The sequence below is a fragment of the Varanus komodoensis genome, unplaced genomic scaffold (assembly GCF_004798865.1).
Source record: "Varanus komodoensis strain SLA01 unplaced genomic scaffold, ASM479886v1 scaffold34_1, whole genome shotgun sequence".
Classification (NCBI taxonomy): domain Eukaryota; kingdom Metazoa; phylum Chordata; class Lepidosauria; order Squamata; family Varanidae; genus Varanus; species Varanus komodoensis.
In genome coordinates this window covers 9,225,781-9,247,030 of record NW_025335854.1, presented here as the reverse complement: position 1 = coordinate 9,247,030, position 21,250 = coordinate 9,225,781, and the positions used below count along the sequence as shown (strand labels likewise).

The 21,250-nt window shown below is 44.2% G+C and overlaps 1 protein-coding gene across 9 annotated transcripts in view; it reads left to right on the top strand.

Moving 5' to 3' along the window:
- The window catches only part of RABGAP1L (RAB GTPase activating protein 1 like), a 108,499-nt gene that overhangs the window by 79,354 nt on the left and 7,895 nt on the right, over positions 1-21,250 (top strand). For 2 of the 9 annotated variants that reach the window (XM_044439077.1, XM_044439086.1), the window contains one exon: positions 14,181-14,273. In XM_044439077.1, coding sequence (XP_044295012.1) covers positions 14,181-14,273 — 93 coding nt within the window. Of the gene's footprint in view, positions 1-4,948; positions 5,144-6,606; positions 6,823-14,180; positions 14,274-14,503; positions 15,470-16,022; positions 17,865-17,890; positions 20,218-21,250 lie in introns of those variants that run through there. The other 7 variants (XM_044439080.1, XM_044439081.1, XM_044439078.1 and 4 more) reach the window with 7 other exon arrangements.

Here is a 21,250-nt window from a genome sequence, read left to right as displayed (position 1 = left end):
TTTATATTTCATTTTTATACCGCCCAATAGCTGAGGTTCTCTGGGCCTATAATATATAAATGTCATACATAATGACCACTGATATATTGCCTCATCTTCCAAGAATGTGTTTAACCTACTTTTCAGCCTTCCCAAGTAGGTGGTAGTGAATTCCATTCCTTAATATGTGCTCCGGGAGAAGTACTTTCTTTTTATCTGTCTGAATCTCCCACTGCTTAGATTCACTGGAGGATCCTGGGTTCTAATATTGAGAAAGTTACTTGCTTAATTCGCTTTTTACATGCCATGTATACATTTTGCCCAATGTTATATACCCCTGTCATATCCCTTCTTACCTACCTTTTCTCTAAGCTAAAGAACCCTTCCTCCCAGAGGTTTTTCCAATTCCTTAATTATTTTGGTTCCCCATTTCTGGATACTTTCCAGATATACCATATCATTTTGGAGGTGTGATGTTCAGAACAGTATACATTTCTCTAGTGTGGTGGTACCTTTGATTTTTAGAAAGGCCGCATGATATAGGCAGTTTTATTTTCAATTCCTTTTCTAATCTCAGTGTTGAATTTGGTTATTTGCAGCCACTGCACACTGGGTCCGTCTCTTTATTAAGCTGTCCTCCACATTTCCAAGATTAGTTTCCCAGTAAGTCACCCACACTATCAGTAGACCTATGAAGCGGAGGGTTTTTTGGCTCCAGTGTACATCAATTTACTCTGGCTTACTTGTTGTTTTGATGTTTATTTCCCCAGCTTGGAGCGATTATTGTGGAATTATTCATTGTCCTTGTTTATTTTAAGAACACTGAATGATTTAGAGTTACCAGGAAATATGGTCACCTTTCTGTTCACCCTTAATTCCAGATCATTGTGAACAGATTTAATGTCCAAATACAGCTCCTTGTGAGAACTCACTTACATCTCTCCACTGTGGGAACTGTACATGTTTACGAAGCTTGCTCTGAAATCTTTGGTGAGGGACTTTTTTGGAAGCAGTCTGGATCTGCAGAGCAGCATGCTCCCTGGCAGCTCATTGGAGCAGGCAGCTTGGTTCACCTTGCAAGGACTTGCAGGATGGGCCTGGCGTCAGGCACATGGATGCTTGCAGGGTTCTGAGCCACTGGAATCAAGGCAACCAGTCGGAAGCTGCAGGGGGAACTATAAAAGGCTGCTCGGCCCTGCCCAGTTTGCCACAGCAGTGGGAGCCCTTGTGGTGATTGCGCCACATCTCTGATCTGACTTCTGCTTCCAGCCTTGCCATTTCTTCACTCATGGCTTGACTCCTGCCTGCTCCTGACTTTTCCGTTGCCCCTCGTCCTTCTGTACCCTGTCAGGTTTCTGATCCTCGCCTGTTGCTTATCCTGCCTCCGCCTCTGGTCCTGCCACACCTTGCCAGTATCTGACCTTGTACCTTGTACCTTTGCCTCTGGCCCTACGGCACCTTGGCAAGACCTCCATCACCTTGGTCTCGGTGCTCCCATCATAGATGCCTGCTGCCTGTGCCCTGGAACTGGAAGGAGCCTTTTGGGGGTCCGAGTAAACAGTGACGGTCTGCCCTACATCCTCTGCAGGGAACGCAAGTGCAGATAGTTCATTCAGCTCCTCAACAATTTCCTTACTCTCCCCTTTAGCGTGCCGGTAACTTCCTTGTCGTCTAGAGGAGCAACCGCCTCCCAGGCGAATTTCCTTCTTTGGATGGATTATACTTTCATAGTGATGGGATGACGCTTCTGTGAGCTAATCAGTACTTTGCAAAGTATTTTGCTAATTAACTCCCAGGGATCTGGATCTATATAGCAACACATTTGTCATAAATTAGGAAAAATGCAACGTGAATTGCACATCCAAGCAGTCCAGCCATGGCTGTAGTTCACGAGCCAGTTCCTGTGCACCTGTGGCAATGACGTTAATAAGAATAGATTAGGGTCACTTGGCTGTGGGTCGCAGTTTGTGGCCAGAATACAAAGGAAGAACAAAGAGGGCCTGTGCTTGGGTTCTAGGTGGCTTGCTGACCTCAGCACCAGCCCACTCTCACCAGGTTTGGACCACATTGTAAACCAAGCCGGTCAGCGTAATTTAGAAAATTGGGCTGGCATGAGGAGTGTGGTTAAGAAGCCGCTGCGGCTTGTTAACTGATCTGGCGATCAGGTGAACTGGACCGTCTTCCTTCCTTGGATTGGCTGGAAGGGCTTGGATACCCACTGTTCCAAGAAGTCACTTTACTGCTGGCACATGGGCTGCTCTCCTTCCATCGCAGATGGCTACTGACAAGATAATGGCATTCGGACATGTAGGGATTCCTTTAAACGTTTGCATACAAGAAGTGGTGAATATCAGGAAAAAACTACTGGAGCCCGTTTCCTCTTTCAGTTCCCAGGCACAAAGGTTCTGTGGTACTGATCCCTAACAGAACATAAGGAATGAATCCCACCACGCACCCATGCCCGCCTCCCCCCAGTGTTCCCGCAATCACACCTGTCCCCCCTCCACCCCCTGCATTGTTCTTTGTCACTTTGCTTCACATTTTTGTGAGTAAAAAAAATAGTTGCAGAACAGATTAACCTTATTTACGTTGAACCTTATGGGGATATTTGACTTGGCTCACGACCAATTTGGGTCACGACCAGAGTCCTGGAACGGGTTAAGTTCGTGAGCCGAGGTACCACTGTGCATAGCCCACTTTCCAGTCCTTTGGCACTGAGCTTGATACTAGGAACATGTTACCTATCTTGCAAGAAGATTGGCAGTCTCACCTCTGAGTTCTTGAATAAACATCAGACCAATGTCATCTGGACCGGGAGGTTTGTTTATTTCCAATTCATTGATAAGATTGGAAGATTGATTTCTTATTACCACTATTTGCCCTAGGCAGAGGTATATGCCCTAAATTTTCTGCAGTAAAGTCGGACACAAAAAGTTCATTCAGCTCTGCAATCTTGTTTATCCTATTTTAGTACTTCTTTAACTTCCTATTCACCCACCTGTCCAGCTGCCAGCATAGCCAGTTTCATAATTGGGATGTTTGTTTTCATTGTTTGTCCTACTGCAATTAGTAATTAATTCCTCAAAATCATTTTTACATCCCTCACATCTGTTTGCATGTCTTTTGTCCAAGTTATCTTTCTTGTTATTCTCCTAATTTGGAAAGAGTTTCTGAGCAAAGGCATGCTCATAACTTGGAATGGATGGTTCCTTGTCAAACTCTGAGTATGCATCTAAGTCGTGTTTCTGTTACAGTCGTTTCTAGAGTGATTGTGAAACTCCATTATTACATTGCATTTATATCCTGCCTTTTTTTCCTCCTGTGAGGAGCACAAGATAGTTTACATAATCTTCTTCCTTTCTGTTTTATTCTCAGAACAGTCTTGTGAGGCAGACTGGCCCAAAAACACCCAGTAGCTTCCTTGGCTGTACACTCTAGTCTGTACACCGTGCTGGATTTTCCCTTTCAGCTTCCACTCCCCTCGTTTTTTCATAGTCGTATAGGACTGTGGTGGATTTCCTGAGCCATTTTCTGCTTAGCTATAAATTAGATTTGAGAGCATTGTGTTACAGCTTCCCAATTAGTTCCGCAATTCTCATAACTCATAGTAACTCCTCAGTGCTGCTTCAGATCAGGTCCAAAGTTCTGTCCTCTGTGGTTATTTATGTGACTGTCTGGGACACAGTTAGACTCTCGGAAAGTACCTCTTTTCGTGTGCTCCTGCAAAAGGATAACTAGCCTTATTAACCATTTTGACTCAATGGACATGTGAATGGTAGACATTGTACATAGTCTTCTAAAAAGCTTTTGACAAATTAAGAACATAAGAACAGCCATGCTGGATCAGGCCAAAGGTCCATCTAGTCCAGCACTCATTAGAAGTTTTTGAATAAATGGGATAATTCCCTTTTCCTCTAATTCCCTCATTAGAGGTCTCTGAATAAATGGGACAGAAGTATGAGATCTCCTGTGTTAACTGATTAAATAAAATGGAGCAGGAAGCCATAACAAAGGAACTGTTCCCACAAGGAGGGCTGCAAGGGTGTGTATCAGAAGTGACTTACATTTTTTATGTGCTCATAAATTATCTAGAGTTGAGGGAGGCTAGTGAAGCAGTCACAAAATTGGATTTTGATTTTTTCGGGATGCTGACAATCCAGATTGATTGGGCAACGGAGTGGCGAACAGTCCATTGTAAGGAGGTGTAGGCGATGCACTGGGGTCAGGAGTAGAGTTTGGTACATGTGTCTATGAGCTCGGGCTACCTTGTGAGGAAAAAGACCTCGATCAGAAAAGCAGATGTGGCCTTCTTTGAAAAGGTCACATATCATGTGAAAGAGCATGTACTCCCTGTCTATGGTTGGTAGAACTTTGCTGTAGATGGACAGAAATTGAGGGGTTTTAAAATCCTGCCCTGCTATCTTAAGATGAAGGTTAAAAATACTTGAAATACTATAGAAGGCTGGATGGATAAATAAATGTAGGAGAGGAGATTAATGTTGCGGTTACTAAACACACAACTATATCAGCAAAAAGTTTCTCGTATAAATTTGGCTTAAGCTCGCAGAGAGTATACCAGGTGATGACTTTTAGTATCTTGTTGCCATCGGATATATTCAATTGACTCAGAGGACATCTGAGGGGCCTGTCGTTTGATGGGAGTCGTGCATTTCTCCCCTCAGTCTGTTGGCCTCCGTGACTGAGTTCAAGAGAAGCGAGAGCATCGTCTAATGGCTGCTCCTTTCCTGGCAGGCACAGTCTGGAGCAAGGAGTCATGGGCGGTTCCATTCCTCTCCTCCTCCTACAACAGGTGTCTTTGTCTGCTCACCTTGTGCACACATTACTCCTTGCCTGTGCTGAGTCACAGCTGCTGAAAGAACGACAGGAAGAGGCGCTTTGCTTTTACTTCTAGCAAGTGTTTTCTACCAGGAAGTTGAATCTAGACTAAAAGGGAAATGCATGTTCCGTAGAGGTTCCTTGCTTCTAGTACTGTGTTTAAGAAATCAGAGGACAGGTTTTGGGTAGGAAGTCTTTTCACTGGAGTCAAGGAAGAATGGGTTGGCTACTACTTAGATCTGACCAGTGGGAAGAAAAACAAGTAAGGCTAACCTAAACTCAGCCGCACAAAACTTCACTAGTGAATGTTTCAAATCCAGTAAGTTGGGTGAGTGGAAGTTGTTCTTTGCAGCTTAAATATGATCCGTAGCTCTTCTAATCTCGATAATTTCTCCTTTAAGCTTTGCATTTTGCCTGCCCTAAGCCTATTACGATTCTGTGCTGTTTCCTAGCAATAGCATGCCGTGTTTATTCCTCCCTTATTAAAACAGAAATTGTTTCTTGAATTCCACATGCTGCAGCTGTGTCTCTGTTCTCCCATTTACCTGCAAACAACACCTGCTGCTCGTGAAATCTACGTGCAATTTTTGTGAGAGACTCCTGAGGAAAAAAAAACAGGTGAAAGAGAAAGATCAGATTTATTTTTATTCTGGAGCACATGCATATAGCACCCTTCTGTAACAGTGCCAGGAAATGCCACCTTTTTTGCAGCAACCGAAAATGTGCTATTATTAGAATATATGCACACTTTAGTTATGTATGTGCATATTTATATACTGAACCCTTCACTGGAATAAGATGCTGTAGTGGGTAAAATAGGAGTGGGTCTTCTGATCCGTAAACCTTTTTGCTTTTTCTTAATTTAAATATACTGCTTTGCATTGTGAAACAAAGACTGTATTGTGTTTTGGAGGGCATAATTTTTTCATCTTGTTGCATGGCTTGGTAAAATTCTAGTTAAAAATACTTAAATTTTCAGATTTCAAAACAAAACTTTGACATTATTGATAAATATACCAGTAGTCTGAAATGCCCAAGCCCTTTTGCAATTACAAACTAGATGGCAGGATGCTGCTTGTAAGAGAGCTGGGGTTTCTGTTCTTCTGTTTCTTGAACAAGGGTAAGTGAAGATCATTTGGAGAGATTGCACTTTTCAAAGTGTGATTCCCCCCCTTTTTGGACTAATAAGGAAAATATGTCCCAGTAATCTTACATGAAAGTGAGATGATTTCAAGAGAGCAGTTAAAAGACTGATGTGGTCCCGTATTCCTATTTTATGTCAGTTTGTACAAAAAGAAAAGTACCCCGAAACATATCAAAGATTCCAAAGACAGTTTTTTTCCCACATATGTAATGAGATACTTAGAAAATTTTGAGGAGCTGTAGAATACTGTTCACTCCTTTTGTGAGAATTTGTAGATTAAGCATTAAGAAGGTTGTCTTGAAAAACCTAGACTCCTCCACTAAAAGGAATTTATTTTACTGCTGTGAAATACTGCATTTAAAGAGCAAGGTGTTGTGGGACCCATGGGAAAGAACTCTATGAATTAATTTTTTCAGATTTCTCCTTTCTTCTTCTGGATTTATTTTCCTATTGGAAAAGGACTTTTTTATGGTTGAAGAAGATTTTAATGAATGGTTTTTAATCTGGGCATATGCGCAGGTGTTTCAGCTGTACATTAGCTGCAGGGATAACACAGGCTCCAAGGGGAAAACAGGATACAGGAACCGCTTTGGCTGACGGCTGCATTCTTCTTTTTTTCCTCCTCCCGTGGCACTCCACCCACTTAGTCTCTTCAGGTGGGTGTGAACAACCTGTTTAAAGCTGGGCTAATTCTTTGTCGCTGGAAACTGAGCCTGTTGCTTGCCACCGCTAACCAAGACTGAGCTGACAAAATGATGGAAGAAGTTTCCATTGTGGTGGCCTATGACTCCCATGTTTTTAGCCAGCTGTCTGATGAAGATTTTCTGGCCCGCCTGGTGGCAGACAGCAAACCCAAATATGTGGTAGGTGTCTGGATTGTGAAATGTGGAACATGCCGATTTATCTTCATGCCTATAATATGAAAAAGTGTATCTTTTTTGCTCTATCTTCTCAGGTTCCTTAATAATTACTCTTCTAAAACCTTTCCCATTCTTGCAAGGATACTGCCTTTTCATGCAGCCATAAGAATCCTGATGTAATAGTGTTGCCTGATCATTAACGTGGACCTTGATGTCTCGAAGCAGTTGTTTGTGCCTAAGGCTGGCCTGGCCTTGCTTAACCTGTAGGACTGGTGAGCTCCGTTGGCACAGACGTGTTTCCCCTTGATCTGCTGTTCTATTTTCGTGTGTGCATATGCGAGGGAAGGGAGGCAAAAGCAAATCTAGGCGTGTTTCTGCTTTTTTTGCATGGGACCAAGATGAGAATTTTGATGGAAAAGTGGGTTTTGGTGGTGGAAGGGAATGTGCTGTTGGAATAGTTAACATTTCACAAACTCACTGTTGTGCTCCTTGTGCAAGAACCAAGTATTTTTACACTTGTGATTTTAATTATCACTTTATCTTTAGAACATCCGAATCAAAGAATTTTAAGTACTGTAATCCACAGAGGAGGAATATTCTATTCGGAAGGCTTTATTGCTGAATAAGATGGAGTGTTTATAGAGTTCCATGAGGGGCAGCTTAGATTTTCAGCTGCATCACCAAATCCTCCTGTGGAGCACCCATAAGTGATGTTTTCCAGATGTGTTGGACTACTACTGCCAATAGCCATGTCAGCTGGGGATGATGGGAGTTCCAGTCCAACACATCTGGGGGAGATCAGTTTGAGGAAGGCTGTTTTATACAAATGGTATATTTGATGGATCCCCAAGCCTGCAGAGACCTGCACTGGTGTCTATGGCATTTTCCTTTCTGGGCAGTTGCAAACATTAAAAGGTTTTAATGAAAACCTTGAACAATGCTAGAGGAACAGGTTCCCCTTCCTCTTCCTGTTCCCACCAGTGATCAGCCATTTGTTGATCACTGGTGGGATATGTTGGAACATACAGGTATGTGAGGGGATGTCACATGGAGATGGGGAGAGACCTGTTCTCCCCTGCAGAGGAAGGCAGAACGCGCTCCAACGGAGCAAAGCTCAGGGAACCCAGGTTCCATTTGGATGCCAGGAAGCACTTCCTGACAGTCAGGACCCCGAGGGTGTGGAATGGGCTTCCCCGGGAGGTCGTTGAGGCCCCATCGGTGCGGGTGTTCAAGGATGGGCTGGACATTCACATGGTGTGCATGTTGTGAGTGGAGCCGGCTGGAGGCAGGGGTCAGACTAGATGGCCCGGGAGACCCCTTCTGACTCGCTCTGTTTTCTATGTTTCTATTTGCTGGCAAAGAAAGGAGGAGGCAGCTGACTCCTGGCTCTGCCCAATGTTCTCTTACCTCCACAGATGATTTCCGTTTAATCACTTTCTCCTCCTGGTCCCTCACTTTGCTGTTTTTTCACCTACTCCCTTTCCCTTTCCCCCCTACGCCTGTCCTTCCCTTGTTTTCATTACCGTCTTTCTCTTCCTTAAGCTCTTAAGCTTGCTCCCTCTCCGGCTGATATCCAGCTTGCAGCATCACTGTTTCTGCCTCTTTTACCTTGCTGTTTTTGCATTTCCTGGCCCCTAGTCTTGTTTCGGCTTTCCCTTTTACCTCTTTAACTTGCGCTTTCTCTCCCCCACACTTCATTATCTCTCTGTCTCGTCACTCCTGACAGCTATTTCTATTTCAAGGAAGGCCTTGTTAAGAGAAAGGATACTATTTTATCATTACAGTGATCATGGTAATAAAATATATAATTTATTTGGAAAATGTAGAAATTTGGCAATCATAGATACAGAACCAGACAACAATAAAGATGCAGTTTGCCTTTGAATACCCCCCTCCTCCCAAAAAATAGCAAGCCCAATATTGCTTGGATGCCTGTCATGGAAAAAGTGCCATGGGTCACTTTTTCCTTTTCCAGGATTGTATGCAGATTCAGTCATGGGAAAGTTACTGGAAAAATATGCTTAATGTGTATGCCTTTTTAAAAAGCATGCATCTCTAGTATCTCTTCAGCCTCTACTGTCAAGCAGCTAAGCAAAATATGCAAAATACTGCGTATCAGCATGGCAAATTGTGGTGGCTGCCTCTGTGTACTTTCCCAGAGAGGAAGGAAAGAAAAATCAAGGGAACAAAAGGGCCCTGAGAAGCTGGAGAACACACACGCAATGGATTACACAAGATCAATATATTCCAGTACTGCTGTGCAGGCTCACATGCTATTGAATGGGAAATTAAATAGCATGTGAGAATGCGAACTTCCCTCTCTGCATGTAGAAGGTGTGGGTGCTCCAGCCTGGATGGGAAGTGCGGCAGGGCAGAAGGGTTAAAGTTCCCCTGCATGTAGATGCCCCGTGGCGTGTGCGCAAGAAACGTCTTGAATTTCACAGCAGATCATGTGCATATATACTTGACCTTAGTGGGGAATAAGAGCACAATCGGATAGGCATGTTTACTGCATCAGAAGTAGTGAATAGGTGCCGTAATACTGGCATTTATATTCTGTTCTCAGCACTACAAATGGAACCATCTCAGCCATCTTTATAACTGCCCTCTAAAATAGATTGAGAATGGCCACAACCACACATAGCTCTCATCGCAATATGCTTACAATAAGCCCTGAACTAGATGGAAACCATTTGGAATTATTGTAATGTACTATAAGGCACACTGCTTGTCTTCCTGTAAAAAACTGGGTAAAATATTAAATAGTCAGAATGCCTTGTATTATTTCTCTTGTCAGAATACTAAAATCTAACCTTTGAATCCTTAATTGAATTGTTCAAATATCTAATCACACTATACAAATAGTGAGGCATTCCATTTCCAGTTTGCAAGTCATTTTTATTAAAAATATTTTTTAAAAATTCTGGCTTTTTTTTTTTTTTTTTTTTTTTTTTTTTATTATATTTTTAAATTTTTTTTTTTTTTTTTTTTTGGCCTTATCAGCCATATATTAACATCTTATGCCTTGTTAATTTACAGTCTTGTCTGCCCTAATTCTCGGGGCCAAACAACCCATGAGGTTACATGTTGCCCTGTATCTAATATGCAGGGGTTTAAAAAAAATGCAGAGTTCATCTGTTGTGATAGATGTGGGGCTGACTAAGGATTGAAAGACCAGGCTTCGAGCTGAAAGTTCAGGAACCAGGTCAGTTGAATCCCAGTGAGGCCTCTTTCAAGAAAAAGTCAGGAGAAGCTGCAGAAGCTTCGTGGAGGCCAGGATAAGACCGTTGGGGCATTCCAAACAATCAGTTCAGAAGGTGGCCCTTGAATGACTATTTCCCAGTGAACCCTCCTGCCCTGGAAAATCTGTTACCTTCTCCTACTTAACAAAGGAGGAGGACTAATTTAAAGAGCGTGTCTTGCAAAGAGCAGCTGAAGCCTCTCCCCGTTGATAGGAAAGGTGGACCAGCTTTGGTTAAATAAGCAAATGGAGGGAAATTAGCAACAACTAACTGAACCCTTCTGTGTCCGTATCAACAGCTGGAAGCTTGCACGAGTGTCATGGGCACTCTCCCAAAATGGCTGCCATGGGAGCTTGCCCTTTCCTTGTTTGCCACAGTCCTTCATCAGCTAGCTTGCTCGTTGGTGGTTTATGCTTGCAACAGTTGTATGAGAAAGGTTAGTGCTTAGTGCCAAGGCCGCCCGGTGTGCTTCGTAGCTGAGTGGAGACCCGAGCCTGCTTCCTGCTTATTTGTGTAGGATCTGCAAATACTTCTTGCCCGGTAGAATCGTATCCTTAGCTCAGTTCCTTGTTCTAATCTGCTTTTAATGTTGCCAAAGTTTTAGTGTACTTTCTGCTGCTTCGGTCAGTGCATTTTGTGATTTGGTACTTGATACTGTTGTGGTCTTATTGTTTTATTTTGTCAGCATCCTTTAGGAGTTTCCTTATAAACTAAGGGATGAAATATAAGTAAGATATATGCTGCTACACAACTCCGTATCTTTGCTAAACGTATTTTCATAAGTAATATTATTATCTCTCATATTTATGTCCCATAAAAGCGCTCCCAGAGTTACTTGAAATAAATGAAATCACAGGGTTGCTACCAATTTCAATGCAGCTTTATATTTTACTGTATTATTATTATTATTATTATTTTAAACAACAAATCAAGCATAAAGAAACAGTTTATTGTTTATATGCAGCAAAAGCTTCCATCAGATATAACATACAAACCAAATGCCTGTTGCATGCTTAATAAAGCATAATGCTACATGTCACCACCTTCTCATTCAAGGACATGATAGACTCCAGTTTTGAAAGGCTTCTGGTCCACTTGCCTTCCCTCACAAACTTTAATTACACAGATTGTTCCGACCAAGCATTGCTATCCCGGTTCTGGTACAAAGGCCCTTTTCCTTTGGCTTCCTCTCATGTCGCTCCTGCAGTCCTTGGTGGTAGGAGCTATGCAGACAGCACCAACCACGAGGCTCCTTCTCAGCGATGGGTGTCATCCCTAAGAACCATTTTCTCCTCCTTGATGAAGCAGCTGCCATAGGACTATAATGTATGAATTGGGCTTAACAAGGTATTGGATTGACGTGTTGCTCCTCTGAGGACCCTGTACCTATGAGTAGGCAAAACTGCTACAAGAGGCCCTTTGTATTTGCTTCCCTATCAGATTGAGTGTATTCCCCAGATCACGTTTCTTGTAGCTTAGCAGAGGGATGAATAGGCCTATTGTCACTCAGTGAAATTTCACTTTGGCTTTTCATTCTCCTGTTAATATGGACCTTCCTTGTGTCCTTTTGACTATGGTACCATGACAAAGTAGATCTGCATGTAGGTTAGCAGTATGACTGTTTCGGTGAGGACGTTACTGAGATACAAAAAGCCTGGATCACTCTTTCTTATTTTACAGTCATAGTTTGAAAAATCTTAACAACTGTGAAGATTTATGATCTTTATTTCATCCTACTTTAACTGGTTTGTGCTGTGTAGGTCAGGTTAGTAATGGAACGACACTGATAAACGAATAGCGTTTACAGTGGTACCTTGGCTCACAAATGCCTCAGTTCATCACCAAATCGGGTCATGAACAAAAATTTCATAAACATTTTAACTCAGGTTGCAGACTCCGCATTGGGTGGTGACAGCGATCGCAGCCATCTCCCCACCCCCGAGTGGGGAGATGGCTGCGATCGTGCGAGGAGGGGGAAGATGGCTGAGATCGTGCCCGTCTTTCCTGCAGGAGCGCAACCACGATCTCGGCCATCTTTCCCTCGAGCACGATTGCGCCTGTCCCTCCCCCCCCCCCAGTGTGCCTGCATTCGCGCCTCCCCCCCCCCCCCCCAGCATGTCGGGATGACGGGCGCGATCGTGGTCATGCTCGGGGGTGGGGGGTGGCCATAATCTTTGTTGTTCTTTGTCACTTTGCTTCACAGTTTTCCGATTAAAAAAATAGTTGCAGAGCGGATTAACCTTATTTACATTGGCCCTTATGGGGAAATTTGACTTGGCTCATGACCAGTTTGGTTCATGACGAGAGTCCTGGAATGGATGAAGTTCGTGAGCCAAGGTACCACTGTAACACTACAGAATTGTTATAGTATGAGGAAGGATCTGGGCTAAACTTTTAATGACTGAAAGCCAATTTGCAATCTTGTATTTGTCAATACTAAGGTTTCTTTAGTTTTCTACATTATTATTGGTGGAAACATTCACTTGCATGCTTCAAAGAAATTGAAGATGGCTGCAGTTATTGTCCTGTCTCCGTAGTGCAATGAAAGCAGGCATTGGAATGATAATACATGCCCCCAAAATATCTGTATATGTAAGCATAATAATACTGTCATTCTACTTTTTACCTTTATCTAGCGTGCTTTAAAAAAGAATCCTAAAAACAGTGTTTTAAAAACTATTGATGCATTATTTTAGTTATTGCTCTTCTGTCCAAAACCAACTTGAGTGCTACCTTTTGTAATATTTATACTTTTTATTTGACTTTTACACTCTTCAGCAAAACCAAACATCAGTCAGGAAAATAAAAGCCAAGAATACAAAACAAGAGGAGAACCACAAACACATATACAGAAATAAGGGTGCAAGCAAACAAAACACAAGCACACAAAACTCCAGGAAGCAGCCTGGGTTTCTTACCACATGGCAGTGCACCATAGCTTTTCACTTATGATGGGCTGCCATGTTGGGTGAACCCAGTTGTCCCCAGATTGTTAACGGCAGTGATTGCTCCATGAGCTTGTGTGCCTTTCCTTGTTTTCCTGATGTCATCCGGCAAAACATCAGAGGACAGCTGAGGCATTTGCAGAGAGGTATCCTAGCAACTCACCATGCTGGGAAATCGGCTGTGTCCCCAGGTGCAGAGAGTTAGGAGGGGACAGAAAGCTCTCCCTTAGGCTTGGAATCTCACCTTCAAAATCTGGTTTGAAGGGTGTGGCCAGGAGTTTTACCACCAAGCCTACAAAGGAAATACAAAATACTTTGCGATTTTATTTATTTATTTATTAAAACATTTCTATGCCGCCCCTTGCCGAAGCCTCGGGGCGGCTCACAACATAGGCCGCCTCCATCTGGGCAGCTCCTCCTTGGGGACACACGCAGTTGGCCATCTGCACGCCAGGTGACCGGTCCTCCCCACCTCCCTTTCTGCCTGCAGTCCGCCTTTCTACCTGGACACGTGGCAGTGGCAACAAGGTGTCGCCTGCGCAGCTTGGCATCGCACACCTCCGCCTGTCTGGGCGGCAGAGTGTTAACAGTCTGCGTGTGCTGCTTGTCCGTTCTTATTCCCCATCTTGACGTAGTTGTTTTTGGTTTGCTCAGGAGGCGGGTTCAGGCAGCGCACGCCATGAGGGGGCAGATTGCCTCTGACCCACTTCCATTGCCGCCTCTTTGCCTGGGGCTGCTAAAGCCTGTGCTGGCGCTCCAGGTCTGGAGGGGATGCGACTCTCACCGCCCCCAGCTGCACATCTGGGCACGCCAGTCAGCTGGTTTTCTGAATGCCTGTGTTCTTGTGACCCTGATTCATCTGTTCCAAAGGGTGGATAAACCCTGCGGGGGCGTGGGGAGTCCCTGTTCCAGTGTGCGGTTTACAGGAGGGCCATGGGATGCCCAGTCCCTCCACCTTTAGTCATGGCCCACTTAACTCTTGCTGTTAGAAGACTGCCAGAGTGCAGGGGCACGTGGGACTTGTTGCATACCAGGATCAAGCAGGGAGTGGGCTTTGTTGGGATAATGGCCGTCCCTGATGTTCAGGAAACCTGCTAACCTTTGTGTGCAGCATTTTGCCTTCCACTGAGCATCTCTTGTAACACTGCCAGTTTGGTGTGTGCTCTCTCTCTAGGTACCCACAAAGAAGCTGAAGAAATATGAGAGAGAGTATCAGATGATGCGGGAAAATCAGCTGCAGCAGGAAGACCCTCTGGACAGATACAAGGTAATGGGGCACAAAGCATGAAAGTGGCTTCTGCTGGTTGAGTTCCACAAAACCAGGGGAAAGCAGTGAAGTCCACACTGTTACAGTATTGGCACAAAGTGTGCTGCGGCAAATTTAAAATTGCTCCTTTCAGACAGATTACTCTTATGTGAAATACAATTTGTATTTTATCTAAAGCATTAAAAGCTACCTTCTTCCAGCAGCCTCACATAATATGTTTATTCTTTCAGTTTATATATTTGTAGGTAATTCTTCTGCGTTTGAACTTTTCTGGGAAACTGCATGGGATGCTGAGGGAGAGAGAGAGAGAGATTCTCTGCCACTGAGACACAGAAAAGGAAATGTATGATGCTTTAGACAGAACTGTGTGTGGTTCACCGCCATAGCTACATTTTGGAAGGCGAATGCTTCCAAGACTGACTGGCTGGCTGGCTTTTCCCGCTGTGCAGGGCAAAACTTCCTGATGATCTGTTAATATTTGTAGCAGCCTTGAGACGATGCCTTCTGTTGGGCCAAGTTGAGTTTCTGTTGCATTGGTTGCAAGAAAGGATAGCGCGGAGTCCCTCTGTCACCTGACGCTTTTCACTGCACCCACTTTTAGCAGGCCGTTGCTCCGCGCTCCCCTGCTTGAAGAGGCTCTCGTGTAGCGTAGTGGTAAGTGAGCCTGGAAATTCCCGGTTCAAATGCGGATTCAGTCACAGCTTTCCTGGCAAGCCACCGACCACTCATGATATGGCAGCGATCATACTGGCCCACCTTACAGGGCTGTTGTAAGGGTTATTGAGATAATGTATGTGAAATATTTCAAATCCTTGAAATGTAGTAGTATGTGAAATACTTCAGATCCTTGAAATGTAGTACATTAATCCTGGTTATTAATTCTGATGGGTTGCATTGTGTCAAACTACTAACAGGTGTAATAAAGGTTACTTTCCCCCTGCTTGAATGTTTGTTAAGATGATGTACTAGTACCTACTTGGTTCCCCTGGTTGACATTAAAAGTACAACAAAGAAAAATCTTACTGGAAGAGATGAAACCATCTCCTAGAGTATGTGGAATAGAATAATACTTTGTTATTTTATTGTGCTGCTATAGAGAATAGACTGAATTCTAGGTCAGAATAACTTTTCCATCGTGTTCCCGCCCATGTGGTCACCAGGCGATGTGTATTCATTTAATTAAAGTATTGCTCAGGCATGCTGCTTCATTACATTCCTGCTCAGCACAGATTTATAGGATTATAGCCTGTTGCTATAGTGGACTTTTCTCAGATGTTTAGGTGCTTTTAGGGAAGGCTTTATTGTGCGATTACCCCGATTCATTCACGAATGTTACCATGGTCCAGATGACATCATCTTCCATTTGTAACCTGCCTACTTGGTGCATCATTCTTCTCATCACAAAAAAATGCTTAAGGGTGGGAAATAACGTAGTAAGGAGCAGGCACCATCCCTCTGGAGGCATCCCTTGGTCTGTCAAGTAACAGAAATAGGGAGAAATGTGCTTACTGTATTGTAGATGTTCCATACTCCCCCTGATGCCGTTTTAGTCAGCTTTTAATGGAGAGGGTTAAGAGGCCCCTTCTTTCTTTGGAAGGGCCCTGGGTTCAGACTTCCGGAGGCGGAACTGGCATTTTATCCGTCACTGAAAATACTGTGGGTGGGAAATGCTGTGTCCTAAAAAGAACATGTGAAGCAAGAGGTAGGATTCGGTCTCTCCTCCACTGTGCGAGTGGCAAGGGCCGCTTCCCAGGCCCGTGCCTGGCGACTCAGAATCGCTTGGCCTGAAATGAAAGAGCTTGGAAGAGCTCACGATGGTCGGAGCTCCTGAGAGCCGCAGCTGTGTTCGTTGCCCTTCCCAGTCATCGTATGGGATTGCTTCCTTCAGGCCTGGCAGCAGTGCCCACTGTACCGATGCAGCCACTGATGATGGATCTCGGTTCCCAGTCTCTAGAAAGGAGTGCATTCTACTTCCGCTTGGGTCATGACTCCCAACGCTTCTGTCATCAGGTGGGGACTCACTGTAGGTCTCTTTTCTTTCAAGGCTCATAAACTGGCATCTCTGAATCCTATAAATTGCCTTGAGTTGTTGGACAGGAGGAAGGACCTGAGACCATGGCCCCTCACCAACATGTCCAAGTTGCCATGGACTGTGTTTTATCTGAACCAGTACTATGGGATGGGATGGGAGGCTCTCACTGGAATGGTGGGTATGGGATTGGTGCATTCATCGGAGCATTTCTTTGGCTGCCATCCATATGACCACCTAAACAGCTCTCTTCAGGTGAGCTGTTCCGACAGTTGACCTGTTCACTTGGGTGTACGATGGAGTTTCTTCCCTCTTCTGCATCCAGAGCAGCACAGGTTGGAATTTCCTAAAAGTTGCTTTTCTTCTGCAGCAGCCAGGAACATGATTTTAACTTCCTCCAGCCCTTCCCAAGGATCCTAGCAAAAAAAAGCAAGCTTGATGGGACAGGTAGGGTTCTTATCCTGTGGTGACCAAGACAAGCTTGGTTCATCCAGTTGCTCTGCAGCTCCAACTGAAACCTGCTTCACTTGCTGTCAAGACTTAATGTCATCTCTCGGGATCAAGGGAGAATTCAGCATCGCAGTGTACTAGCACTTCAGTTAATGAGCTGGAGGATTCATTAGTTACCAAAATGAGCTTACCCAATGTTCTTCACTCTGTCCTTGATGCAATGAGAAAACCAATCACTAAATTTTCTCAGGGTAGGAAGTGGGAGCCTTTCATGCTTCTTGATCTGGGATCAGTCCCATTAGGTGTCCACCATGTGCTTCGGTTTCTTCTCCCTTTGTAGAAGCATGGCCAGCTCTTGGATGTTCAGATAGATTTGTCTGGTTTTGCAACTCAGAAAAATTAAAGCCAATTCTATTCCTTATAAAGAATAACGTTTAAGGTAATCAATAAGATAGAGCTGTGAATTGCCAAACTGTGTATTTATTCAAATTTTCTTGGTCTAATGGTATAATCTCATTTTCCTGGAACTATTATCTATAATTTTGATTTATTTTAAATCTCCCCAAGCATTCAGATAACAGCATCCTATTGCAGACTCATCTTTAAGGTTCGACCCTCCATCAGAGAAAGTGCAACTCATTTTGTGGGAACACCCACCTGTGGAGAGGACCAGTCATGGTTTCTTAACCATCATGCAGGTGGCTCCTGTGAATAGTGAAGTTGTTCGAGTGGACACAGTTTCTCAAACAAAGCTGAGAATGTTTACCCTCCTAGGTTTCTTTTGCGTTTACAGTTGTAGCAGAGGAAAGACATTTACTAGAATTTTCTTAAAAGTTTGCTGAGAATCCTGAAGTAGTGTAGAATGTCTTTGTTGATTTGTGTAAAATGTCCATGTGGTATGACTTTTTTCCTTACAGGAAGGAAAGGCATTTGCTCTTTTGAGCGAGTTAGAGTGGCGTTGCCTGATATGCAGGCTAATGCTGTACAGGCTGTGATGTGCTCTTCAGAGCACTCCGCTGAAATTCATGTCGGGAGTCTGCCTGCCAGAAAAAGCCTCCATGAGAACCCTCAAACTACTCTTCCTTAGAACCTTGCCGAGATCAAAAAAACAGGTTGGCACATGGGCTGTTCATCTGCTTGCATTATTTTCCTCCAGTTTATGTGTTTAAATATGTTTGTATCAAATCCACCAACTGTTTTCTCAGCATGGAGAAGTTTAAGGAGCAGTTTGACAGCTCTCTCGGAGCATTTTCTGGGGAAAAATGTGAGTGTACATGTGGATTTTATTTCTGCAGCCTTCAGAATACTTTGGGTGTAAGAATCAGGTGGCAATACCTTCTGTGAAATTATATAACTCAGAAACATAAAATTCTTGTCATTTTCTATAAACAAATGTTTAAGGGAATGCCAAAACCAAACTAGAAGGTCTCAAAATAGGCAATTAACCAATGCATCCAGGTTCCCAGCACAATAATTGTTCCAAGCCTCTCTTCTATGATTCAGGGAAGGATTCTCTAGACGTTTTCTGAGCAGCCACACGATACCTTGGATTCACAGCGTGGAGGTTTGGGGAAAGCGCCTTGCCCTCAGAGCTGGGAAGGGAAGGCATGCTCTCCCTCCCCTAGGGCTTTGCCCATTGGCAAAGAACCCCAGTGGCTGCTCGGCATCCTCGGAGAAGTGGGAGGCAAGAAAGAAGACACCCAGAAGCAGCTCTGACCTTCCTCTCCCACTCCAAAGCACCCTTGTGATGGCCACTGAGCAAAAATGTGGAGTGGGGAGAGTGGAGAGGCAAGGGTCACCTCCCCGTCCCCTCCCACAGCCTCGGATGCCTGCAAGACTCCGAGTGTGGCGTTTCTTGACGGGCAGTTGAGGGGAGAGAAGCAAAGGGGATGTGTAACCCGTCCATTGCTTTTCCCTTTGATGCCACTGTACTCTCAAACTCCTAATGGATGCTTGACTTCATGAATGCTGCTTTGAAACCCCCTGCATGGAGACGCTGTTGGGGATGCAGGAATGCTTTGGAACGGGGGAGCAAGCAGGGAAAAGGTTCAGCAGCCCTTCCTGGACACTTCCCATTCATTTCATCCCTTTCCAAAGGTGTTTTTCTAAAGTGAGCAGACTTCGAAATTGAATACTTAGATTTGCATATAATGTATAAGTTAATCTTTGGTAGTGGATTTGGGAGCCATTTTTCAGAAGGCAGCACCTGCTGGAAACCGAGGGTCCTTGGAGGAGCCAACGCCAAGCCCCTGGCTCGCCGCCTTAGAGCAGAGCAGACATGCAAGCAGATACACCCGCAGAGATTCCTGGTGTTCAGAGGGTTTGTTGGCTTAAATATCTTATGCAACAGAAGAAGGTGACTGAATGTTCCTATTGTTGTTTTTTTGTGGGGGGGGGGCATAGCCTCATGTTGAGTGGTCCAGACTGCATTTCCCATCCCCACAAGTGGAGGGGCTTCGTGCCAAGGATTGATGGCACCTGAGGCAGAAAGATGCACATGCATCTTGCCCCTGCCTTGGCAGGAGAAGCACAGCAATTAAAAATTGCACAGAAATCTCCTCCCCCTCCACATCACCCAAAATCAGCAGCTCAGGACAGACATTTCTGCCTCAAGGAAGGAGCAGCCCAGTTGAATGCTGTCACCAGTCCGTTGCATTGGTCAGTATGTGCTTTTCCCTATTTATACCTTATTACTAGAGAGTAAATGTGGACACCCTAGTAACTTGAGTTCTGTCGTCTTCCTGAACTGCAGGATTAAGGTTAAAAAAGATCAAGCTGTCCCGTTTTTCTTTTTAAGAGCAACATTCTGATTTTTTGGTCCTCTGGAAAAGTGTTCTTAAATCGCTCATAGCAACAGACATCACAATGGAAAAAATCTCATGTAGCATCTAAGCTAACTTTAGCTTTTATAACCTGGTGATGTGGGCTGCTTGCAGTAAGTCACTTAGCATTTTAGCAGTTCCCTTTTTGGCTGAATCCACAAGATTTCAAACCCACCTACATCCGGACTGTTTTTTTTAAAGACCTTGTTCGAAAGGAACTAAGTGTCCCAACACTTGACTCTGTTGCAATAAAATGCAAGGCAGATGTTTAGTAAGGTGTGTGACACAGAGTCACACCCATTCCTAGGAACAACAGAGAGGTCTGTTTGCATCAGCCAGGCTTGTATTTCTGTGTGTTTGTTTTTCATTTTGGGCAGAATTCGGTGCAGGGGCCCTCCCAGAGTTGAGACGTGCCTTCTGGCTTTCAGAACCCTTCTTTGAACTGATTCCTTTAGTAGGTCATAGCTGGAATGAGTTATTTATTGTTGAGACCAAGCCAAACCTTCCACCCAGAACTCTCTGAAGCTGGGATTTTGTTTGCTTCCTAATTGTTCTTGGTCGGTATTTAACTTTCACTGGATTACCACCCCTCAACTTTTTATCCATGATTGAAAGCAGTAGTTGCTCTGTGACTTTGCTGGAGGTAAGTTTTATCTGTGTGCATACTGTTGTGTTTTGTATCTTTCTCTGGTTTGGAAATGCAGTCTCCTCTTTGTCAGCCGGTAGCAAGTGGTGATCCCCTCCCATCTCCTCCCCATCACCCTTCCCTGTCAAGGCTGTGGAGACTACAACTTGGATTTGGGGGTGCAGTATTGGGAGCTGCTACAGTTGTGGTACCATCGGGGTCCAGTGCAGGAGGCCTCTGTTTACACACCAGGAGTCTGGCGTGGCCAGGAAGCGCTGCTTCCACAGTGTAGCAGTATGAAGAAGTGGATTGTATTTAAATTGAATCTGAAGCATCCCAAGAGGTGGCAGAATTCGTCTGCTTTTCTTTGACAGGCCTGAAGTGCCTTTCCCTCTGGGATAATAGTGTCCCCCAGGATTTCACCGTGTTTTAAAATAATTTTAAGCAGCAAAGATATCTTTCTTGCTAAGGATAGAGAACAGAGGCTAATTCTGATGTGACATGCTTCCTTTCTGGAGAAAAAGCATGGTAAATTGGGCCTAATCAATGCTGATTTACTGGCATCTTGCTAGTGATGATCAGCCACGAAATAAGACTGTGCTGGACTCATGGGCTTGCTTTCTTCCAGCCACAGGCATGCACATCTTCAAATCTGACCCACTACTGTTACAGGGGAGGACACTGCAGTTCCTGCCGCACAGCTTGCTTGCCCACTTGTCTGTAAACGCAGATCCAGAAGTCTGAAGCTCACTTTGTGCTGCTTGCTTTGCAAACACTGAAGCTTTTAGCAAGCACACAGCAAAGGACGTCAACCAAGTATTGTTCTGGCAAGATAACTCCCTTCAAAGCTGCAGAGAGTTCCATTGAGTTATTAGCCACAGTTCTATCAGGGGCCTCCGCTTTTAGAACAGTCCATATAACAGAATCTAGGTGTTTGTTTTTAGAAAGCTAAGCAGCAGAGTTGCCAGTTCGAGTTTCTTTTATTATTGTTGGCTAACTGTAAGAAACTGATTTTATGTCTTGTGGTTGAACAACAGAATAGAAGCATTTA